At 44.1% G+C, this 25,106-nt stretch overlaps 1 protein-coding gene across 1 annotated transcript; it reads left to right on the forward strand.

Moving 5' to 3' along the window:
- Nucleotides 1–431: 431 nt before the first annotated feature.
- On the forward strand, nt 432–23,753 carry DCAF10 (DDB1 and CUL4 associated factor 10). The gene is made up of 7 exons (XM_063129078.1): nt 432–844; nt 7,307–7,420; nt 10,962–11,159; nt 12,620–12,822; nt 19,733–19,843; nt 20,148–20,293; nt 22,031–23,753. The coding sequence occupies exons 1-7, from the start codon at nt 504–506 to the stop codon at nt 22,397–22,399; spliced, it is 1,482 nt and encodes a 493-aa protein (XP_062985148.1). The 5' UTR covers nt 432–503; the 3' UTR covers nt 22,400–23,753.
- The last annotated feature ends 1,353 nt before the right edge of the window (nt 23,754–25,106 follow it).

Raw genomic sequence — 25,106 nt, forward strand, 5'->3', positions numbered from 1 at the left:
CTGTGAAAGGCTCTCTGGTTTCTATAGCAATGCAGCTACACACATTTACCTGCGCCTAAGCCCTATTGAACACAATGGGCCTTACGTCTGAGTAAATATGACTGTAACCCGGTCACCACTCTGGATCCCCGTGTGACTGACATGAAATGTTGAAAACAGAGGACTGCAAAGCAATTCAAGATCGTTTTCCAGGTTACAGAGGTATACGTATTTATTTATTTTGCTCCCCATGAGGGCAGTAAGCTCTGGGCCGAGGTTGGGTCTCCGCGGAGGAGGGCAGGGGAGGGGGGGGCGTGGCTTTCTGAATAGGCCCTGCTGCGCTCGCAGCTAACCGGGCGGGGGAAAGAGTCCCGGCGGCCCCTTCGAGCTGGGCGCCAGTTTCTAGCCGGTGCCCTTTCGTGGTGCTCGCCGCACCGGAAGTGGGGGGAGTTGGCGGTGGCGGCCGAAGGGTGTGTGAGAGGAATGCTGCTGCTGCTGCCCGTGGCGGCGGGGCCGGGCTCGGGATGAGCTCGAAGGTGCGCTGGGTCCCTACCGTAGAGCGGCCGCCTCCGGGCGAGGGGGACCAGTCGCCGCCGCCCCCGTCACCCCCGCGGGAACTGTCGCCGAAGTCATCCCCGGCGGCCTCCTCCTTCTCCAGCTCCACGCCGGTCTCCGCGCCCGGCGGGGGCCTGTTCGGCTGGGTTCGCGGGCGGCGCCTGGGCCATGGAGGCCGCTGCGTGGAGCCGGCGCGGGACACGTTCCGGGCCATGACGGGGCTCTACGGCGCCATCCAGCCCGCCGACTCGGTGTCCCCGATCACCCGTACGCACGGCGCCGTCTTCAACCTGGAATACTCCCCTGGCGGGTAAGGCGGAGGGAAGGAGCCTGGTGGGGGAGCTGGGGCCGTCGGGGTCGTGCCTGCTTCCCCGGGGCCCTTCGCTCCCCTTCCCACTGGAGCCTTGTGTTGCTGCTTGTAAATCACAACGTTCGACAGCTTCAAATTTAGTTATCGAATCGCAGTGCATTTTGCATCTTTATTCCATTTAAAAAAAAAAAAAAAAACCACGGGTGGATGGGTCCAAGTGTTTCAGACCTGAGACATAAAATTGTGCCTTGAACCTGCATTCCAACTTTCAACCCCTTAACACAGTCGTCTCTGGAAATATTACACTTTTTTTTTTAATCTCCCGTGGCTGTTGTTTGTATTGTGAAGCGATTAGGAAATAAGAGGGTTGGGTAATCAGCCCCACAAGCCTTGTGAAGTGTATGCAGATGTAAAAGTAGGAACCCAATACTCAGAAACTAGATGAGGACCGATGTCTCATGTACCGCTTAAAGCTCCTGGCATGGTTGCTGTAGATGTGTGTGAAACAGAAATGTAGTTTTAAATCAGCTTTTAAAACCGATTGATTGGGAAGAAGGTTGATTCCTATTTCAAGTAGAAATGAGTAGAATGTGTCCCTTTATTTCAGTAAAGTTTTCTGCTGTTCCAAGGGTTGTATCCAGTGTTGATCCTACTTAGAGTAGATCCATTGAACTGAGCAAGACTTAAATTAGACTAGCTTTAAATACCATCCTGTGTGTTGGGCATCTGTGGTGCCTGTCTGATATCCACAGAATTTCCAGATAACTTTTATGCATATGTGCTTTTTCAGTGTAATGTTCAATATTTACTGTGTGTCAACTAGTCATACGACCATTGGCCCCTCAAGCTCAGTATTGCCTACACCAGTTGTCCCCAAACTGGATCCCTCCAGATGTTTTGGATTCTAATTCCCATCATCCCTGACCATAGCCCCTTCAGGCTGGTTGATAGGAGTTGTCATCCAAAACATCTGGAGGGCACCTGATTGGGGAAGGATATCCTATGGAATCTACGATATAGCCAGAGCTTCAGCTATTGAGCAGTATAAAAATGCAATAAATAAATAAATTCACTTCCTTCCATCCACCCAGTGTCTGCAACCAAAATAAAATGGACATAAGAACTATGTAGGCTTTATAGTTTTGCAGAACTTGATATTGTAGGTCAAAATGCCATCTGCGTCTAAGAGGCCCACGTTGTTTAAAAGTATACATCATAGGCATTTGAGTGCTGTCAACATAGCAGGTTAAACTGTTTTTTCCTCTTGCTTGCAAGTGTGATGTTTTTGTTGCGGGAGGTGTATCAAAAATTGAAACCATCCCCCAAAACCTAGTAGGAAAATACAAAACGTTCAAGTGTATCTATTTCATTTATGATAAAATTGTTCCAGGTTGTTCTGAGCATCAACAGTTCTTCATCAGAGAACAAACTCCACATGCAAAAAGGGGAAAAGCTGTTGCCAGTATAGCCAGTGTATGTCCTATCCCATTTTCGTGATTTCACATAAAACCCTCTTTGTTGAAATATGGCAAAGCAGTCTGATTTCTAATCAAAGGTAAACGTTTACTGATTAATTGCCTAATACGAACTTATTAATAGTGCAATGCTTTACATGTCTGCTCAGAAGTAAGTCTCATTGAGTACAATAGAGCTTACTCCCAGGTAAGTGTGTATAGGATTGAAACCTAAATAACCCAATCCCCAAGTAGATTACTCAGTTCTCTTATCCTAATATTAAGGAGCTGTATTCCATAGCTAAATATATACCTCTCACCTCTAGTTTATGGCTGTCAAACAAAATGGAGTCTACTTGTGCTAATGTAGCAAGCATGACTTCTAATGTGCTAGTATTTTGAGTGCTAGTTAATGTTTTAGCTTGCTGCTGAGGAGCATTGAGACATATAGGGAATCCAGGATTTGAATAAATATTTGGCATTTACCCCCTGGCATCAGAAATTAAAGGCGCACTAGGAGATAATCATTAGTCAGAAGTCTCTGACCCATATTGTACTTCAGCAATGTTGTTCTGTAGAAATGTAAAAAATAAATAAAATAAATAAATAAAGTACAGCAAATAGGCATTCACTTTCCCCTGTTGCGTGGAGAAGGCATGCTAAGATAGTACAAGCACACATTTGATTTGACTTTACTAAATTTATAAAATCACCCATCAACAAATATCTGGTTGGCTGACTGATCAAGACAGTCAAAATAAAATATTAAAAATACTATAATTAAAACAAAAAATGAAAAGCAACATTAAAAAGACATTTCTTCTAGAAGAGACCCCATAAAACAATTAGCAACTCGATCCAAAGGGAGAGGTGGGTAAGAAATAAATAAATAATAATAATAATAATAATAATTATTAAAAATCATTTATTTATTTATTACATTTTTATACCGCCCAATAGCCGAAGCTCTCTGGGCGCTTCACAAAAATTAAAACCGTAATAAAACAACCAACAGTTTAAAAACACAAATACAAAATACAGTATAAAAAGCACAACCAGGATAAAACCACGCAGCAAAAATTGATATAAGATTAAAATACAGAGTTAAAACAGTAAAATTTAAGTTAAAATTAAGTGTTAAAATACTGAGAGAATAAAAACGTCTTCAGCTGGCGACGAAAGGAGTACAGTGTAGGCACCAAGCGGACCTCTCTAGAGAGCTCATTCCACAGCCAGGGTGGCAAAGTGGAGAAAGGCCTCCTAGTAGCCACCTGCCTCACTTCCAAAACCATGCAAAATTGGTGAGAATCCACAGATTATTTAAAAGGCATGGGTGAATAAAAAAAATCCTCTACCTGGTGCGGAAAAGACCATAAAGAAGGCACTAGGTGGGCCTCTCTGAGGAGGATATTCCATAGCTGGGCTATCACCACCAAAAAAAGGTTCTGTTTTCAGTTGTCATCCCACCTCGCTTTATTTGGCATGGCCACATGAAAAGGGCCTCCGAAGATGATCTTAAGGTTTGGGTAGGTATGTATAGGAGAAGGTGATCTTTCAGATAACCTAGCCCCAAGCTGTTTTATAAGTTTAAACCAGCACTTTAAATTGGGCTTGGTAATAGACTTGGAGCCATTGCAGTTGGTAGTGCACTAGCATAATATGATCAAAATTCCCAGCTTCTGTTAACCTTACAGCTTTATTTTGAATCAATTGCAGTTTGCTGATCATTTTTCAAGTCAGCCTCACATACAATTCATTGTAATAGTCTAAACGAGAGGTTACCAGAGCTTGGGTAACTGTGGCCAAGCTATGTCGGTGCAGGTATAGTCTTGCAGCTGGCGTATTAGCTAAAGCTGATAAAAAGTGTTCTAGGCCTCAGAGGCTACTTAAGCCTCTAAGGACAATGTTGGATCTAAAATGTGAACTTGAGCCTTTAGGGCAGAGGAGAGGAACATGCGGGTGCATGAAACTCCTGCAGCACCCTGTTGTCCCGTCCCCCCACCAACATTTTTTTAAAAAACAGAAAAAAGTAATGCCCTTTGCCCAAACGATCAGATTTAACTTGTTTGCAAGCTCATTTTGGCACTTTGGAGCAACAAGGGGGTTAAATTTAGCTTGGAAACAATGTCACCATTGCAGCCCCTTCTATAGCTCTTTGGAGGGGTTTGCTATTGAATATTGGCTGCAAACTGGCCATTTCAGCTTCTTTTTCTGGACAGTCTGTGGCTCCTGCTGGGGGCTCAGGAGTGAAAATGCCCCCTCCAGACCTCTGGAAGTTTTCCAGTCTTTCTTTACAATACAGGATGAATACTACTCACCCAGATGGACAAACCACTTACCAACAGTATCTCCACCTTGTCTGGACTGAGTCTCAATTTTTTTTGCACTCATCGTATCCATTACTTTGCCCACAGGCTTACCTGCAACTATACGTAAATAGCATCCCTGTTTAAATATCAGCAGCAAACAAGAGCCCACCACCTCCCAAGCAATCTGTTCCACTATTGAATATCTTATTGTTAAGAAGTTTCAACTTGTACCCCTCCAGATGTTTTCTCCTATACCTTCTATGATGCCTCAGCATTGGCTGTGCTGGCTAGGACTGATAAGACTTGTAAGCCAAAATATCTGAAATGCCACATTGCCCACCCCTGCCCTCAACATTGTCCAAATACCAGCTTCCTTGCAATTTCCACCCATTATTTCTATTCCTGTCCTCTGGAGCAATAGAGAACTCATCTTGTCCATCTTCTGCATGACAGCCCTTCAGATATTTAAAGACGACTATCATGTCTTCTTTTAATTTTCTCTTCTCCAAGATGAACATACCCAGCTCTTTCAAATATTCCTCATAGGACTGAGTTTCCTCTTGCTGTGGAGACCCATGGCACACCTCTGGACATTCCCTAGTCTGTTAATATCCTCCTTAAAATATGGCACCTATAATGGGACACAGTACTCCAGATGCAATCTGACCAGCGCAAAATAGAATGAAATAATAATTTTATTTCTTACCTGCCTCTCCATTTTGATAGAGGTGGGGAACAACAGTTAGTATAAAATGCATAAAATACTGATTAAAAACATACTATACATTGTTAAAACGTCCTTAAAAAATCCTAAAAACATCCTAAAACTCCACTGGATAGGGAAGAGATCAGTTTTTATAGGTTTCTTAAATGCTAAAAGACTGTTAAGTTGGCGGATCTCCTCCAGCAGGCCATTCCACAGTCTGGGAGCAGCAGAAGAAAAGGTCCTCTGGGTAATACCTGTCAGCCTAGTTTTGGCTGGCTGAAGGAAACTATTACTTCTCATAGCTTGGATACTGTGCTTCTCTTAATGCAGCCAAATTTAATTTATTTGGGTCCCAAACACATGATATGGAATTGTTCTGTGAAATGGAAGAATTACTTTTATTCGTTTAGTTATTACCTTTTTATACTGCCCATTAGCTGAAGCTCTCTGGGCAGTGCACAATTAAAAACCATAAAATACAAGTATGCGTTTAAAACATTAAAAGTTTAAAAGGCAATATAAAACCAGCTGCATTAAAGACCAGAGATCGCCTGTATAAAAAGGTATGTCTTCAGGAGATGTTTAAAATATGCTATGTTTTCCGACTCCCGAACCGCACGAGGGAGGGTCCTGCAGAGGGTGGATGCCGCCACAGAGAAAGGCCCGCCGCCGAGGTTCTTCATGGCGGCATTCCGGTCGTCTCAGAATGGCCAGTAGGGTGTAAGAGTATTCAAGATTATAAAACTGGGTCTATAAAATAGGATTACTTAAGTAAGGTTTGAAAGTGGGTTTCTACCCATTCCTTAAAAAAAGAAGAGTGTGAAGTGTTCATGGAATATAAATTACTAGCCAAATAAATGTCAGAATGGTGTTTAGTGAAATGTGTTAGGTTTCTTTGTGCATATTCTGTGCAGTCCTGCAGCTGTATAGTCCTACTGATGCAGTACCTACGTCTAGAACATTCTGGAGTAAATTGGGATCTTCTGCTAGATCTCTGAGCGATTTTCGGTAGACTAGCAGGGTTATGTTTTTTTACTCCCAATTATTTAGCATTAGCAAAATGATTACACACACACACACCGTAAAATATGCTGGTAAAATGAAGAAGCCTGGGGTCACCAGGAATGGTTTTTTTTAAAGTTTAAAACATTTAATTAGAACATTTATAAATGGCAATTTCATAAATACAACAATAAAGGGCAATCAGCCCAATAAACAGGGTCAGCTGTTAAAACCAAAATGTAAAAAATGTTGGCTTAAGTTCACATGTCACAACAAACCACATGGGTCAATTAACCCATGGGGTGGCAGCGGTGTGTGCCAGCCACCATTTTGAACATGCAAACCCAGGCCAGTGGCTGCTGTGGCTTCTTGTGACATGCAGACCTGGGTGGCAGGGGTCGTGCAAAGGCCAAACAACGCTCACACAACACCAGGAACGGATTTTTGTGTGGAAGACATTGTGAGCTGTGATCAGTTCTGGTACTCAGAACAAATGTCAGAGCTCAGAATTTTTTAATTCTAACTCTACATCTTTTGCAAGAGGTTCCATTTGGTGGATCTCAGGGCTCGAATAAAAAACAAAGTAGATCCCAAATGCTCACGGGTACTTCTTCCCTTGACTAGAGAGCTGTTACACTCAGTGTATGCCTTGAGGGCTGAAGGAAACACATTTCCACCCAAGTTTTCTTCAGCTGGCAATGAATGTGGAGCTAGTTTTACCAGGATACCTAGAAACTACTGTCCAACAGCCCCTAACATTGAAGCAAATGAAATAAAATAAAGTCAACTTTATTTAGAAAATCTAGTACATAGAAATTCTGCCGTTTACTGGCGCAGCTCTGTCTTTGAAACTGTTCTTATTATTTTAGCTCTGTGGTTGTGTGTGCCTTTCAATAAGGAAAAGGGCTTTTCTGTCTTTGGAGCATATCAGTGAGTGAGTGTTGAGTTTCTTTGTGCATAATACCCTGCTTTTCTTTCCTTTCTGATTCAGGTCAGTGCTGACGGTTGCATGTGAACAGACAGAAGTCCTGCTTTTTGATCCCATCTCTTCAAAGCACATAAAAACTCTCTCCACTGCTCACGAGGATTGTGTAAATAATATCAGGTTAGTCTGCTGGGTAATGAAAACCTGTTACAGCTGCCTAGGACGGTTGCCTGTATTGTTCAGTTCCAAAAACCTTGATGGGTGAGGCTGAAGCTGCAGTGACAGCCAGTTCAATCCTCTTTTTAACACACACACACACACACACACACACACACGTGTGTGTGTGTAGGTAATATGATTCCTTTTACTAATTTTCTTTGCTTAAACTTAAACCGCAATCCAAAGTGTTGTGGCTGATGTGCAGCCACAGATCTCGTCAAGAGCCACGAAAAAACAAAGGCAGCACCTCTCTGCATAGCCAATCCCTGGATTTTATTTCTTGATGTAATGCTAGTGTTTGATGGAACCTAGAAAACTACCCTTTTAGTATATTGATGACATTCCCACTGTTAATACAACTAATATTGTTTCCAACAATGTCTGGACACTATTGCATGACATGCCATCTTTTCTTTTTACTGCATCATGACCCCATTCACACACACAAAATGCCTGTCCTCAAAATTCTAACAGTGGCTTACTGGAGAGAACCTTCCTATAATCAAAACCAACATAGGATTGGACCCAGAGTTCCCATGAGAGGAACTCAGCTCACAGAATATCCCTGCTTGAGCAAGTTGGGAAGGGGGTGATTTTAGCTGGTCCCTCCTTCCTCCTGCAGCCCCCTGAAAAGCTGCTCCAGAAGGTTGGAGGACCCTCTGGGAGGTCCTGCCAGGAGCTGCAGGAGGAAGAAGCAATGAGAGAAATTGCCTTTCCCAGTTCTTCCAGCAGGAGCTTCTGGTGGAACTTATTTCCTTCCACAAATGGAAGGAGGCCTTCCATTCACAGAAAAGACACTCTGGTACCAGCCCAGAGTCTCTTGATATCTCAGAGGTTTAACAGATGTATTACCAGCTAAGCTTTTGTGTTGTTAGTCTTTAAAGCGTGCTGTTCTTTATAGTTAAGCTAAGATAATCTTGACGGAAATAAGCACGTGGTTGGAGATACCTTAATGCTATAGATTTCTGTATGTCATTAGTGTTTAAAGTGCCATAAGACTCTTTGTTGTGTTTGTGGCAAGACAAATACAGTTATCCCTCTGGAGATTGTTCTTATGCACACTCCAAGCTTCGTGATCACATCTTTGCTAATGAGCTCTCTCTAATGTCAGGTATCACTTTTCTGCAGAGATTCGTGGAGATAATGACTCTCCCGTCATACTGTTTAAGCTACTTAGTATTATGGGTTTTGGCTCAGAATCCAGAGATTATCAGGTTGAACCAGTATTGGTCTGAGGGATTAATAGCTGGATTTGACTGCAGGCAAAAGAAAGAAGGCTATGGAAAGTCTGAATTGAGAAAGCCAAGGCTGTGCACAGAGAGCTCAGACTCTGCACTTCAAATAACTTGGAAAAAAGGAAAGGAACCTCTCGTGCAAGCACTTGAGTCATTGCTGACTCCTAGAGGGACGCCTGCTTTCGCTGACGTTTTCTTGGCAGACTTTGTAGCGGGGCAGTTTGCCATTGCCTTCTCCAGTCACAGTTACCTTTCCCCCAGCTAGCTGGGTACTCATTTTACCGACCTCGGAAGGATGGAAGGCTGAGTCGACCTGAGCCGGCTGCCTGAGAACCAGCTTCCGCTGGGATCGAACTCAGGCCGTGGGGAGAGTTTCGGCTGCAGTAACTGCCGCTTACCACTCTGCGCCACACGAGGCTCTTAACTTAGAGACCAATAAAACATTTTCTGGTTTGTCTGCGTAACATAAATTGTGTGTGCTTTATTGTCAAAGGCAGCATTTAATACGTAAACATGTATATAGTGCTTTTTGAGTGTACTTTAACTCCATAATCCTGTTATTGAGCACTATAAAACAAATAGCACTCTAAATGAGGCCAGTACTATTATCCCCACATATTAGATGAGGTGTGTGTGTGTGTGTGTGCAGCTGAGGCAGAGACAGAATAGCTTGCCTGAGCTTATGGCCAAGGTGAGACTTGGCTTAAGACTCACAGTCTTAATCACCGCAGTGCACTCAGGATTGTATCTCTTGTCTGTCAGCCAGCAGAACGAACACCACTTACAGAACAGGTCCTCTTCCAGCCTCTTGCACGTACCTTGAATATGCTCTGAAGGGTTTGGTGTGGTTCAGGGGAGGGGAGAGAAACGGAAAGTCCTGTTGCACAAGTGGAAGTCAGCTTGTGCAATATTGGATGAAACCCCCAGTCTAAGCTTTTGTAAATTTATGGGCGCCCTCTCTACCAGAGTGATTTGATGACAGAGAAGTGTTAGATAACTGCGAGATAATTAGGAGGGAGGGATGGCTAGGGGGGTTCTGATTCCCAAGCATGAGATGGGGCCGAGAGGAGCAGTTAGCCATTGGGCAGGGCTGAATTCTATTTCAGGAGTTCTTAGGGGCCACTTTCTAGTGATGGATGGGATTGAAGGCAAATGAGTGGGGCTAAAATGCCAGCGTATTTCAGTTCTTACTGCCAGTAACTAAGCCTTAGGAAAGGCATTTTAGCCTTTATGAATGGGGGGTGGGGGTGAGGGAAGCCACCAGTTAGGGAAGTCACCAGTTAGCTAGGAAGTCACCAGTTAGGGAAAGGAGGTAGAGCCTGGGGAAAGGGAATTGGCCCTCTGGGGAACCTCAGAGGGCTGGGTTTTGCCCCTGGGTGGACTAGATTTAGTCCATGGGCCTGAGGTTCAACACCCCTGCCATTGGAAGTAACTTTACAAATAGTGACTAGGTGCTCCAAGTTAAGCTAGTAGTAACATTGACCTGGCAGTATCTTTGTCCACACTGACATGGGATGCAGCCATATTATATAAATTGGGCAGAAGCTCGGCTCACAGAAGGACCAGTGGTCTTGACTCAGTATAACACAGCCTTCTATGTTCCTGCTGTGTTGTGGACTCTGTTTGTAACCATTCTCCTTTTTAGGGGAACCATTCTTCTCTCTTACTCTTTTGCCCATCTCTCAATAGCAGTTGTTCCTTTGTTTCCCAAAAGAGTTTGGAAAAGAGTGGCAAGTGTATTTATTCCCCTAATCCCTGTGCATTTTCCACAGTTTGCTGGGGCAGAGAACAAACAGTGTGCAATTATATTGAAAACTTTGGTTATCAAGCACCAAGCATGCAATGTGCATTGATTCTGAAACCAATTATAAGAGTGTAAAACCCTCACTTGATGTTTCTTAAACTGCTAGAGTCAGCCTTCCTCAACCTGGGGCGCTCCAGATGTGTTGGACTGCATCTCCCAGAATGCCCCAGCCAGCTGGCTGGGGCATTCTGGGAGTTGTAGTCCAACACATCTGGAGCGCCCCAGGTTGAGGAAGGCTGTGCTAGACTCTTGAATGCTCACCTCCAACCTAACAATGTCAGACTTTGTGTCTACTCTTTCTGTTTCACAATTAAGGCGCTTTGAAAATACTTGCCTGATATTTCTCTGCGTAGGTATTTGTCACTGTTCTCCCAGAATTGCTCTTTGGTGGCTGATGTTGGATAGGAATGGTATGAATTATAAGCTATTAAACAATTTCTCTTCCTTTCCATTTTATTTGTAGGTTTCTTGATAACCGACTGTTTGCAACTTGTTCTGATGACACAACCATAGCACTCTGGGATCTGAGGAAACTAGATTCAAAAGTGTGCACTTTACATGGTCACACAAGCTGGGTGAAGAATATTGAATATGACACTAACACAAGATTGCTAGTAACATCGGGATTTGATGGAAATGTTATCATATGGGATACTAACAGGTAAGCACATTTTTCTTGACTGGAAGTTTTGAAAAGGAGATATGCCTGTTGGTTTGAAATAGCTTTATTCTGATATCTTTATTTCCAAACTTACCAATTGCATACAGACTTGATATGGCACATGGGGCTGCACAGATACAGTTCAAAAGCATAAAATAAGGAAGTGGTCTGTAGATGCGTGTAAAAAAAATACGTTGGGTCAACATTTGCCCCCATAATCCACAATAAACCGAAAGGTCCCACTTAAAGGCAACTAATTGCAGTAACTCTGGTTTTGGTTTATTGAACTGAGCACAAGTAACTTCTGAGCATGTCCGCTTGAAGCTAAGCTAAAAATTTCCAAAATGTTGGAGCTTGTTGAAATTCTAAAGGACTGCTATTTTCTTAGGAATGTGAACTGAAAGTCATGTGATGCTTTTGGTAGTAGTTAGTTAGGCCTTCTCTCTCAGTTGTATCAGCAGAAATCTATGCTCTGTTTGTTTTGCTTAAGTTTGATATAAAATAAGAGAAAAAGAGAGTCTCCAGAGTTCTCATTTTTAAGAAAACTGTTCTGCTGGATCTGGTCTGCAGCACAGCTAAAATGCTGTTAGCACTATGGCAGTTAGAACCCTGTACACTTAACCAATTTGATGGCTAGAGGCAGTGATAACTGTTCCACATTTACAGATTTAATTCAATCAAGATTTTCATATAAAGATGGGAGGAAGAGATGGAAAAAAGGCAGTTTGGAATTTCTGTGGATTGGTCATTCCCAGTATTTACATCAAAGCATCTGGTGTAGCCAGGGATGGAGGTGCAAACTTTTCTCTACAATAGCTGCTTAAGTAGCATCACTTTGCAAGCAGAGCCAGACCTAGCTTTGTTGACTTGGAACTTGCAGTAATGTAGGCTGGTTTGGGCCATAATGAGTCCCTTGCCTCTCTCTCCACGCACTTCGCAACTGAGACTCTGTCTTCTGCAATCTGCTGCTGCTTAGAAGCTGTGGAGCAGATGTCTTTGGTTGAGTTTGAGAGGGAGAAAGAGTGGCTGCTCCGTAGCTAAAGCCACTTCTGCATCCATGTCACCTGCCCGAGAAGTGACCCAGTGGGCCCAGTCCTACCTTTTGCTCGAGTTAGTCATTTTAAGATAAATGCCTCCTTTAAACATTAGTCCAAGAACTGGCTTTTTAAAAAAGTATTTCAACACATAACAATAAAGAACTAGAGTACAACATATACAAATCATATAGTTGTTCAGTTGCAGCTGATTTCATGTAGTTATATCACATCATACTTAAAGAACTAGGTTCTTACTGATACGTGTATTATGATAGCACATCGATCTGGAAGGATTTCTGAGACATTGGTGGCTAGAATTCCTGGATCCTCTTGTTTACCCAGGACTGGAAAAGGAAAAGAATTGGAATTCTTAAAACTAGAGGATGTCAGTGGATGTGGTTTGAAATGGCTCTCTTTCCCCAGGTGCACGGAGGATGGCTGCCCTCACAAGAAGTTCTTTCACACCCGTTTTCTCATGCGCATGAGGTTGACACCAGACTGTTCCAAAATGTTAATCTCAACATCTTCTGGGTATCTCCTGATCTTGCATGACCTTGACTTAACCAAATCTTTAGAGGTTGTCAGCTATCCCATTTTAAGAGCCAGAAGGACCACGTCCAGTTCAGGTGAGTCCTTGTGCTTTATGAAATATAGCTCTGCCATATGTATTGTTTCTTTCTTCTTCGTGGTCTCTGTGCATCACACTGATGGGCTCTGCGCCTGCGCTGAGCTTCATTCGGGAAACTTCCATAGCCTAGAGTTTTGGCGGGAACCCTGTTCCTTCTGCGCATATCCCCAGGGGTTCCCGCCCACCTCTTCAGTTCTTCTTTGACCGCCATTGTGGCAACTTCACCTCGGGATCTCTCCGTTTCGTCAGACCTCCTAGAGTTAAAAAAAAAAAAAAAAAAATCTTGTTATTCTATTTGTTCTATTTTATTCATCTCCTCTTTCTATATTCTAATCTTTCCTCTATCTGTTTTGCGTTTTATTTACTCGCGTTCTTACTTCCGGCGATCCTTGATCGCCGGGCCTTGCCGCATGGCCGTTAAGGCCCCTTTTAGAAAATGTGTCCGATGTGGGAGTAAACTTCCTCCCACTGACGGGCACTCTCTCTGCGTTTTATGTTTAGGCGAGGGACATAAAGTGGAATCTTGCCACCACTGTATGGCATTTACTAAACAAACTAGAAAACACAGAGCAGACCGCCTCAGATCCTTACTTTGGGACAGAGCCCTAAGAGCAGTAGACACGCCTTCTAACGCTACCAAAAAGGGACCTACAGCAACCCCTGACCGAGGAGACGCGATGGATTTGAATATAATTCAAGTCTCACCTACTAGGCCGGTTGTTTTTACCGCGCCTAAACCACCAACAATAACTAGTAAACACCCTAAAAGGACCAAAAAGACTAAAAACATCGAATTGCAAAAGAAAAAGAAAAGAAAACAATTGGAACCGCAATCTCTAGACGTTCCAATAACACTGCCATCTCCATCGGCAACCATTTCGGGACCGAGAGAATCACCAGCACCACTTCGATTATCACCGTCGGTACCACCACCGACCTCGATACCGAACGCTTCAGTACCACCACCTACCTCGGTACCAAACGCTTCGGTCTCCGAAGGAGAGCTGGTGGATCTGTCACCACCAACCATGGCAGAGCCGGCTATACTAACAGCCCCGCCAAGCCACTTGGAGCCTCCAAACTCCGCCCAAGGAGAAACACAGAGCTACGAGAATCGCCATCGCGACCATAGATCTAGATCTCCCCGTTCAGACTGGGATAGATCTTCCCAGTACTCCCGTACCAGAGGACGGGAATACTTAGATTGGGAACACTACCGCCCACACCGCTATGAACAGGACTCACGTCGATACCGTGATTACCCGCCTACAGCTTACCGACGCATCTCTCCTTCGCCACCGAGACACGGACACCGAGCGGACATGGCTCCGTATCGACATGCCTCACCGTCACCACCTAGACATAGACGCCGTACCGAGACCGAGACATCTCGATACCGACGAACACCACCACCATCGGGACCGAGACAACGCACATCGACACACTCGATACCGAGCCGCCCGTTATCGCCATGCGCAGACACAAACCTCGCTTTACGGCATACTGAGCGCGACTCCCCTACCGACGATGACTACCAATCTGATTCGTTATCAGCCCTTTCGATCACGCCCTCAACTCCGTCACCGGATGCAGAGGTAGCATCAAAAGAGCCGCCCTCCCCACCTGAAGACGTTGTAAGTTTTGCAGAGCATATTCTCCGCATGGCCAGAACGTTAGGTCTAGAATCCCAACAGCAGATCGAAAGACCCAAAGACCCAGTCTTCGATGCTGTGACTGCTGAAAATCCTACACTGGTTTCTATACCATACTTACCAACCTTACTAGAGACAGCGCAACTAGCATGGACTAATCCATCATCCATGATCCCAGCCTCTAAACGTCTGGAAAACATGTACAAAGTACAGGAAGGGGACGTTCCCTTCCTTATGAAACACCCTGCACCCAACTCTATCATCGTTGAGTCGTCACAGGGACGGTCACAAAGAATACATGCCTCCCCTGTGGATAAAGAAGGTCGAAGACTCGACCTCATGGGACGAAGAGTATACACTTCCGCATCGCTCACCATGAGAGTAGCGAATTACCAAGCAGCTATGGCTCGCTATCAGTTATTTTTATGGGAGAAGGTAGGGTCTCTATGCGATGAACTTCCAGATGACCGCAGAGACCTGGCCAGAATTTTTCAGGCTGAGGCTTCTAATATGGCAAAACACCAAATACATTCTGCAAGGCACCAGACTGACTGTGGCACCAGAACTATGATGGCTGCTATTGCCCTTCGCAGACATGCCTGGCTCAGGTCCACAACCTTGTCGCAAGAGGCACGTTCAAGGATAGAAGACCTTCCCTTTGACGGGGTTGGTCTCTTCCATGCTAAGACGGACGAAACTATGGATTCCGTCCAAAAAGCCAGAACAACTGCAAAAAAGATGGGCTTAACCCCTTTACAACAATTTCCCAGGCAACGTCGCTGGTACCGTCAACAGTACCAACCTCAGACACGTTTCTTGCAGGACCGCCCCTTTCGACAACAACAGCAACAATCACAACAACCTAGACGACCCCATTACTCAACTGGGAAATTTCCCTCATATCGCAAACGTCAGGACTTCCAAAAAACTAAGCGTCTTTGACTGCCAGCATCAAACTCACGATTCAACAACGGTCCACTTCGACGGTCACCTTTCCAACTTCTTTCACGCCTGGGAAGAGATCACAACAGACAAATGGGTACTCAAAATAATACAGACAGGCTATTCAATCGAATTCGATACCCTCCCTCCTTTCTCTGGAATAAAGTTGACAACTCCATCCACAGTGCTCAAAAACGAGGTCAATGCTCTATTGCAAAAAGGAGCCATCAGACACCTATCTCAAAACGAAATACTCGGGGGGTTTTACTCCCGATATTTCACAGTTCCCAAAAAAGATGGTGGCCTCAGACCCATATTAGACCTCAGAGATGTAAACTTCTTTATAACAACCCAAAAGTTCAGAATGGTCACCCTCTCATCCATCATTCCGCTTCTCTCACAAGGAGACTGGTTCGTCACCATAGACCTCAGGGATGCCTATTTTCACATCTCGATACGAGAGGACAGTCAGCCTTACCTCCGCTTCGCAATAGGGAAAAACTTTTACCAATTCCTAGTACTTCCCTTTGGCTTGGCCACAGCACCAAGAGTATTTACAAAATGTATGGCGACCGTATGCGCACACCTCAGAACTCTAGCCATACAGGTCTATCCATACATAGACGACTGGCTCTTGGTCGCCAAAACGCATCACCAGCTCCAACAACATCTCTCTACGACGTTGCGAATATTGTTCAACCTTGGCCTATGTGTGAACACAGAAAAGTCTGTCCTTCAACCCACGCGCACCATCAGATTCATCGGCATAAAATTAGATTCCGTGCACAGCAGGGCGTCTCTTCCCATACAAAGAGCCATAACGCTATCATCCCTTGCCAAAAGGTTGCGAAGATGCACCACAGCATCCGCTCACCAGATCCAAAAACTGTTAGGTTATATGTCAGCAACAACAGCCGTCCTCTTTTTCGCAAGACTCCACATGAGGGACCTCCAACAATGGTTCATTCGCAATTTCAACAACCAATTAGACGATCAACGCACCACACTTCAAATTCCTCACAAAATAAAGGCTTCCCTATTTTGGTGGGAAAATATACACAACCTCACAGAAGGAGTTCCCTTCAAAAAGCCGCATACAACCAAAACAGTAACCACAGATGCCTCACTCTCCGGCTGGGGAGCGCACTGTGGTCCACTCAAGGTACAAGCTCTATGGACAAAGTCAGAAGCAATGAACCACATCAACTACCTAGAGCTCCTAGCAATAGAAAAGGCCTTGAAATCCTTCGTAATGACTCTACAACATCAGCACATCACAGTAGAATCAGACAACACCACAGCTGTCTTTTACTTAAACAAACAAGGAGGAACACGGTCCAGCCGTCTCCTTCACCTCACCAAGAGGATATGGACCTGGTGCATCAGACACCACATTCATATCACAGCCATACACGTAGCCGGACTAGACAACACAGTGGCCGACCTGCTAAGCCGCACGTCACCAAACACCCACGAGTGGATGCTTCATCGCGACATCGTCAACAGCCTGTTTACTCAATGGGGACGCCCTACGATAGACCTCTTCGCTACAGACGACAATGCAGTATGTGCACAATTCTGCAGCCGCGCCGGCAACAGCCCAAACTCTATAGGAGATGCATTCACCATCAAGTGGGAGGGAACTCTATTCTACATTTCCCCCCCCATTCCACTCATTACCAGAGTCCTAACAAAGATAGAGGAGGACAATACAAATTGCATCCTTATAGCCCCTTGGTGGCCCCGCCAACCATGGTTCACCAAGCTACTTCTCCTATCCGACCGGTATCGCAAACTGCCTCAACTGCCAGATCTCCTGACAACACACCAAGGACAAATCAGGCACCCGAATGTTCAAACAACACGATTAACTGCCTGGAGGATCATACGTTAGATTACTCCTCCTTACCTGAACCGATACGTCAAATAATAACTGAATCCAGAAAACCAGCTACACGCCGTTCCTATTTAGCTAAGTGGAAGAGTTTTTCACTCTTCGCCCAAAATAAAAATTTTCAACCACTGACAGCCTCAGTACCTCAGGTCCTGGAGTTCCTATATTCTCTCCATCAATCTGGACTTAAACTTACCTCCATAAGGGTCTATTTATCAGCCATTGCGGCATATCAAAGACATACAAACGTCTACCCTCTTTCATCTCACCCACTCGTGAAAAGTTTCCTGAAGGGCCTACGTAACACATCTGGGATGTCTAGATCTATAGTCCCTGCATGGAGTTTGTCTGTGGTCCTTCATGCTCTCACAAAATCCCCCTTTGAACCACTTGCAACTACCGATCTCAGACTTTTGTCTTTCAAATTAGCCTTTTTGGTGGCAATTACGTCAGCTAGAAGGGCGGGTGAACTAACTGCGCTAAGAATAGATTCACCTTATCTAGTATTCCATAAGGACAAGGCAGTGCTCCACCCCGATGTGGCATTCCTACCTAAGGTGGTATCAGACTTTCATCTAGGACAAGATATCATCCTTCCATCTTTTTTTCCAGCTCCATCGACGCCGCTTGAATCCACTCTGCATTCGCTGGATGTCCGTAGGGCTTTGGCTTTTTATAAAGAAAGAACAGCACCTATTAGAACTACACCGAGGCTATTCGTGTCCTATAGTGGAAAATCCAAAGGTTCAGCAATCTCGTCCCAGAGACTCGCTTCCTGGGTTGTTAACACTATAAAGTTGGCATATGACATTGAAAAGCTACCTGTCCCGATACAGGTCAGGTCACATTCAACAAGAGCAGTCGCCACGTCGGTAGCATTTGGGAGAGGAGTTTCACTCCCAACCCTCTGCAAAGCAGCTACATGGGCAAACCCTTCTACATTTGTAAAACATTATCGTCTCGATGTTCGTGCCAGGCAAGACTGCACATTTGGTCGAGCCGTCCTTTCAGAGATTCTTCGCTGAGAACACCAACCCACCTCCAAGGTATGTCAGCTTGCTAGTCGCCCATCAGTGTGATGCACAGAGACCACGAAGAAGAAAGTCAGGTTGCTTACCTGTAACTGTAGTTCTTCGAGTGGTCATCTGTGCATTCACACGACCCACCCTCCTTCCCCACTGGTGTATATTAAGGTATCTCTTCAAATAGTGTATGCTATGAATGTTTTTTCCTCTCAGTACTGAGTTGGCCACAATGTCGGTCACTTAGGAACTGAAGAGGTGGGCGGGAACCCCTGGGGATATGCGCAGAAGGAACAGGGTTCCCGCCAAAACTCTAGGCTATGGAAGTTTCCCGAATGAAGCTCAGCGCAGGCGCAGAGCCCATCAGTGTGAATGCACAGATGACCACTCGAAGAACTACAGTTACAGGTAAGCAACCTGACTTTATCCAAGGAGAGATAGCCAGGGTTGGGGCACTGTGCTGTGGTTACTGAATGAATTGGCCAAGCTGAAGAACTTCTTCATGTTGCAGAGGATTCTGGAGAGTGTCCTAGGTGCGCTTGTGCTCATAATTCATGTAACGTCCCTGACTTTCCATCACATGGACTGAAACTGCTATACAGACCCAGTGCTCCCCTGTGGCTGCCTGTTGCATGGGAATATTGGTAGAGGTGTGGCAAAGGTGTGTTTCAGGAAAGCTTTACCACTATTGATTAACCTCAATCAGCTTCCAGGAACTTGTGCCTCCATGGAACAGAGTTTTTAAATTATTGCTTTATAAATGTTTATGGGTTTTTAAAAATGTCTATCCCTTTCCTAATCCAAGGCCATAGCAGGCAATCATTTTATAATATAATACATCTTATAAATATGAACGGATATGTCCCTGTGGTTTTGGAGCAATAGAATCTGTTGAACATGTCATTTTGGATTGTAACATGTATGAGGAATGCAGAAAAAAGTTAATCTTTCCTTTGTTAACAGTCTTTTCTGGATATAGCCCCACAATGTTGGTATTAATCTGTTTAAGGGATGTGTCCTCCCATATTACTGAAAGGGTCTCTAAGTTTCTCATGACCTCAATGCAAATTAGAAAAATAACAATCCTTCTGAGAGAAGCAACTCACCAAGCTGTATTTTGTTTTTATGTCACTTTTTATCTATCCTTTGTATGTTTTGGTGTTGATTTTGCTGGTCTGTGACCATAATAAATAACAATGAATGAATCTTACAAATATGCAACTCAGTTATTATCAGACACCAAAGAACTGCCTAAATAATGCCCCCCCTTCTTCGAGTTCTGACATGAGCAGACTTCCTGAGGGAAAATTTGAAAGTGTAAAGCTAATGAGTAAGGATGGTTGAACAATATTGTTTCTGTACATTTGGTTTTACTTGTTACTTCATTCCCTTTTCCAGATCTGGCATCTGCCACCTCATCCAGTCCTAGGAGTGCTGGGTCGCCTTGTCACCAAGGAGACTCACATCCCGTGTCTGAAAAACACATGGTACGAGCCACCCAGCGAGAAGGTGCGTTAAAACAGAGTGGAAGGCACATTGGTTGTATGAGCACGGCTGCCCCAGAAACTAAAAACGCTCTTCCCTCTTCAAGTTAAAGAAAGTTACTTAGGCTGGTGAAGGAGTGGTTCACATGTGCATGTTCATCTTTTGATGATTGGAAGCAGCTGACTTAACAAGTGTGAATGAGTGACTGTAAAATACCAACCTCCCATTCATGCCATGGTGCTTATGGCCCGCTGTTTTCTTTAGCTGTTGAGCAGATTGGGAAATGGAAGGGGATTGTGATGGTTAATGATATTACCCATTCCCACAGGTGGATCTCCACGCAATAGTCTTGAGGTTTTAACCCCAGAAGTCCCTGGTGAGAGGGATCGGGGAAACTGCATTACATCACTGCAGCTCCATCCCAAAGGCTGGGCTACACTTCTTCGATGCTCAAGTAACACTGATGACCAGGAGGTAAAACAGGGTGCTGGTGGTGGTGCAGATGTATTGGAGAGATACTGGGATTTTCTTGTGCTACTAAAGTTTATTACTGGGACAAGAATGAACTGTCGTTTTACTGATAAGTTACTAGAAATGTGAGAATCCGTGTGATTTGCCCTAGCCACCATAGCTTGGCAGTTGTGCGTACAGCTCTGATTTTGAGCTGCAACATTTGCCATTTGTTGGTTAGGGCAGTTCATGGGGACATGTCAATTTGGAGATGTATGAAAAGAATGAGCGTCTGCCTTGTTCCGTGTCTGCCATATGGTCTCTTTCATCTTTGAAGCAGTCTTGATATATCCTGCTGTGTGAAGCACTATGTGGGATGGGGAAAATTCTGTGCTGTTTGCTTTGTTTTGATTCATAGAAAGGATTCAGAGCAAACAAAAGGAATTCTCAGCCAATATATAATAAACGAATGAAGTTCGCCACCATAAGATGTGGCAGTGGCCACTAGCTTGGAACTGTGCTTGGAACTGCATTTTCTCCATTGGAATCTTTATTCTCTTTAAAGCTTGGAAAGCACATTCAGGAATATGTCTTTGTTTTTTCTTCACCTTCCACTTGTGTGGTGTAAATACATTCTGGCTGTGTGCAGGCTTCTCATTGAGTCATCATAGCTAACAGAACAAGCATATCTTGCCATCTTCACCCTGTGGGGAAGAAGATGCGAGGGAGACTGGAGCAGGCAGGGACCATCAGAGCCTGCTTCAGTTGGACCCCTCCCCTACAGGGCTAATATCTTCACTTTGTGGGGAAGAAGGAGCTGTTGGTTTGCCCCTCCATTGGGAGATGAGAGGACGGAGCAGGGCCTTCCTACCAGCCTAAACAGTCTCCTTAATTTCTTTTTATTTTCTCCCTCTTCCCTCCCCATCCACTTTTCCTTGTGTGCCATGTCTTTTTTTAGAATATAAGCCTGAGGGTAGGGACTGTCTTCTTTATTGATACATTGTAAGCCGCTCCGAGAGCCTTTTGGCTGAGGTGCGGGATAAAAATACTCTAAATAAATAAATAAATAAATAAATAAGCATATTAGAAGTTGTTACACTTAAGAATACACTTAAGATGTTAAACAGGATCTTCATTCTTTATGAGCAAATCTTTCAAGAGTTGAGCATCAGGCTTCGAGTAATAAGAACTGATCATAAAATGTGAGAACATTAGACTACAGCTTTAATTACATTAAGGACTCTACTGATTTCCAAGGTCCTAGCTATACTTAATAGTTTTCAGTCTACTTGGAAAAATTAGAGGAATATATTGTATTTAAATATAATTTTAGGTAAAGTATTTAGCATCAATTTTTGTGGCCCGCCCAGAGAGCTTTGGCTATTGGGCGGTATAGAAATGCAAATAATAATAATAATAATAAGAAGAAGAAGAAGAAGAAGAAGAAGAAGAAGAAGAAGAAGAAGGGATGACTGATCATGGAGGCTAGGTCTTTGAACGGGCATGATAGTTAAGTGGAACCTCTATAATCAAAGGCAGTGTTCTTTTGCAGACTAGGTAGAGGGCATAAGCAGCAGGGCCGTTGCCATTGTGTCTTGTTTTTAAGCTTCCCATAGGCAACTAAAGGGTAATTTCAGGAATGCAGGACTGGATGAATCCATGCTGTAATCCAGCAAGGCATTTCTTGCCCCCATTCTAGCGCCTGGGATGAACTAGTAATTACCAACCTGGATTAACTGTCGCTTTCTCCCCATGCTGTAGTGGACTTGTGTCTATGAATTCCAAGAAGGCGCCCCAGTGCGGCCAGTTTCCCCTCGCTGCTCCCTCCGATTGACTCATTGCATTGAAGAAGCCAACGTTGGTCGGGGCTATATCAAGGAACTCTGTTTCAGCCCAGATGGCCGAATGATTGCCTCCCCACATGGCTATGGGATCCGCTTGTTGGGGTTTGATACCAAGTGCAGTGAACTGGTGGACTGCTTGCCCAAAGAAGCCGCCCCTCTGCAAGAGATCCGGTCACTCTACTCTCATAACGATGTGGTCCTGACCACCAAGTTTTCTCCGACGCACTGTCAGATTGCCTCCGGGTGCCTTAGTGGTCGCGTTTCTTTATATCAGCCAAAGTTCTAGGCACCTCTTGCCTTGAAAGGAACAATCCGATGTTTGTTTTTTAAATTACTTCAGTTTAGTTGGAGTGTTTTTTTAAAGAAGAAATCTTGTAAATTTGGACAAGTACAGAGTTACTCTGATCCCTGGACTAAAACATGGGCCCAAGTTAAGTCCAGCACTTGATGTGAGTGTGTGTGTGTGTGTTGTGACTCTGAATTCACACATCAGACTTTCTGTGCATTCTTCCTCTCTGCTCCTGCTGATTCCATCTATGTTGTTTGGATATAGCATGGTGGCTTTTGTAACCCTTGTCCTTCCACATGACTCTTAGTGCAAGATGTTGAATGGGCTTGAGAGGAGGGGAAACACCCAGCCAAACCCCACGTGCTTCTTTGCCTCAAAGGAACTGAACTTCAGCCCCTTGGCCTCTTTGATTTCTGGATATTGCTGTATTATTATTATTATTGTTGTTATTTTTTAGGTGATGGAGCACTCTTCTTGCACACTAGATTAGCTACAGCCAGCAAACACATTGTTTCTTTGCAAACAACTGAACGAAATGTTGTCACTACTTTTTGGTATTGTTCTGCTGTAGTTCAATCTGTTGGCTGGTATTCCTAAAAAATACACTCCTGTACACAGCTCCCCCACCCCAAAGACTGGAAGGAGAGTCTTCCTTGGTTTGCTAGAGAAAAGGTTTATTAGCTTAAGAATAGCTTAACATCTTGCCCTTGTGAGTCTTGTAAAAGAGCATCTTCTATAATATTATTGGACATAGAATGGAATGTTATTTGATCACTACGTTTGTGCCCAAACACTAAGTTTACAATCCGGCAGGAAGTTCTCCTGCACAAGCCTCAATGGAATGAAGGGGAGCTGTGCAAGGCAAATCTTTGGCTGAGCCTCACATTCATTTAAATTGAGACTTGTGCAGGAGAACTTCCTGGTGAATTGTGTCCTATGCCCATTGATGGGTCTAGTCACTGTGAAAGGTTTTGGGATTGAATAAAATCATTTTAATATCAGATTGAATGTTGCTCAGTAGTATTTCCATTTGCAACCGGACTAAGGCTAGTTGGCCTCTTATTGTGCCTTGCAAGCCACAAAATTATGCTAGTCTGTTTGTAAGAGAGCCTAATGCAGGTGTGCACACCTTGTGCCGTGCTATAAAGTTAGACACAGCCCACCAGCTATATATGAAGATTGCTCAAAAAGTTTGGTCAAAATAAGTTTTCTCCTGTGGCAGTAATGACACATTTTATTAGTGTATTGGCACATCCTTTAGAAATGTTTCTGCAGATGTTCATTAAAATAACTTTTAACTATGTTTTTCCATTCCAGACACTTAACGTGAAATAAAACTGAGCAGTCATAATTTTGTTTTTGTTTTGTTCTAGAGAAAGTAAGGTGTAAATACCACAGACTTTCACCAATACCTGTTTTTGAATGTGTTTATGGTGAATCTGCACTACCATTTCACCCAGTTGCCAGCATGGCAATGAGAGCCTTGAATATCCAGGCAGTGGAAAGTCCGCAAATGCCCTAAGTAATCAAAATGGCAGCCAAAGTGAAATCTGTGATCATAAAGGATCATTGAATTTCCAGTGAACGTGTAGTACACACACTGAGCATCAGTCATGGATCACTCATTTCAATTTTACATGACCAGCTGTACACGAATAAGGTGGCAATTTGTTGGGTACCCTGAATGGTCACATGAATGCAAATGTGTGTTCTGAATTTCTGGAACAGGCTTCAGAAGATCCAGATAGCATCTTTAACAAAACCATTGCTATGGATGAATGTGGAGTTTGTCACTATGATCCAGGCAACGACGACAAGCCTTGAGGAGTGCATGTTGGCTCACTCCAACCAAAGATGTTCAGCATCCTGAAATCGGTTGAAAAGGTGAAACTTTGTATTTGGGGACACATTCAGGATGTAGTGCTTATGATTTGGTGGTGGGAGGTACAGTTATAGAAGACCTTTGCAGTAGATACTTGAAAAAGTTACATGGAAATATGAAAGAGAAATGCTCCAGTGTTGTGGTCCTAGGCTCTACAACAGTGGTTCTCAACCTGGGGCACTCCAGATGTGTTGGACTGCATCTCCCAGAATGCCCCAGCCAGCAGAGCTGGCTGGGGCATTCTGGGAGTTGTAGTCCAACACATCTGGAGCGCCCCAGGTTGAGAAAGGCTGCTCTACAACAATGCATCAAGTACACACAGGGGCATTGGCAACTCAAAACAACCACCAGCATGAGATTTAAAAGCTTGCCACATCCATTATAGTCCTCTGGTTTCTACCTGTCTGGAAGATTTAAAGGGTCATCTGTGTGGCAAGTATTTATCAAATAATGAAACCCTGAAAACTGAAGCGATATCATGGTTGGGAGACCAAAAGGTGAGGTTTACAAGGAAAGGTTTTTGAAATTGGTTTCGATTGCAATTAGCTGCTGTAGATTGTTTTGATTAGAAAAGTGGGGTCTAAATTTGTAAGATCAGTTGAGAAAGCAGTGCAGGGAGTCTATACTGAGAAGTGTTAACTTGTATAACATTTGGCTAATAAAATACGTTTGCAAATACTCTTTGACTGGCTCTCAGATAGTAGCTCTGCGTAGACCCCCACATGGAGATGCCGATTCCTGGAATTTAGTCGCTCGGTGCTGGAAAAGGCGTCGGAGAAGCCATTCGGCTGGGGGTGAGCTGCTTCCCCAGCTGAGGCTCAA

The sequence above is a fragment of the Elgaria multicarinata genome, chromosome 6 (assembly GCF_023053635.1).
Source record: "Elgaria multicarinata webbii isolate HBS135686 ecotype San Diego chromosome 6, rElgMul1.1.pri, whole genome shotgun sequence".
Classification (NCBI taxonomy): domain Eukaryota; kingdom Metazoa; phylum Chordata; class Lepidosauria; order Squamata; family Anguidae; genus Elgaria; species Elgaria multicarinata.

Bases quoted from the DNA above. Each gene is read 5' to 3' on its own strand.
- DCAF10 (XM_063129078.1), top strand. From the start codon at position 504: ATGAGCTCGAAGGTGCGCTGGGTCCCTACCGTAGAGCGGCCGCCTCCG. The intron at 7,421-10,961 runs GTTAGTCTGCTG...TTTTATTTGTAG, and splicing joins GATTGTGTAAATAATATCAG to GTTTCTTGATAACCGACTGT. The intron at 12,823-19,732 runs GTGAGTCCTTGT...TCCCTTTTCCAG, and splicing joins AAGGACCACGTCCAGTTCAG to ATCTGGCATCTGCCACCTCA.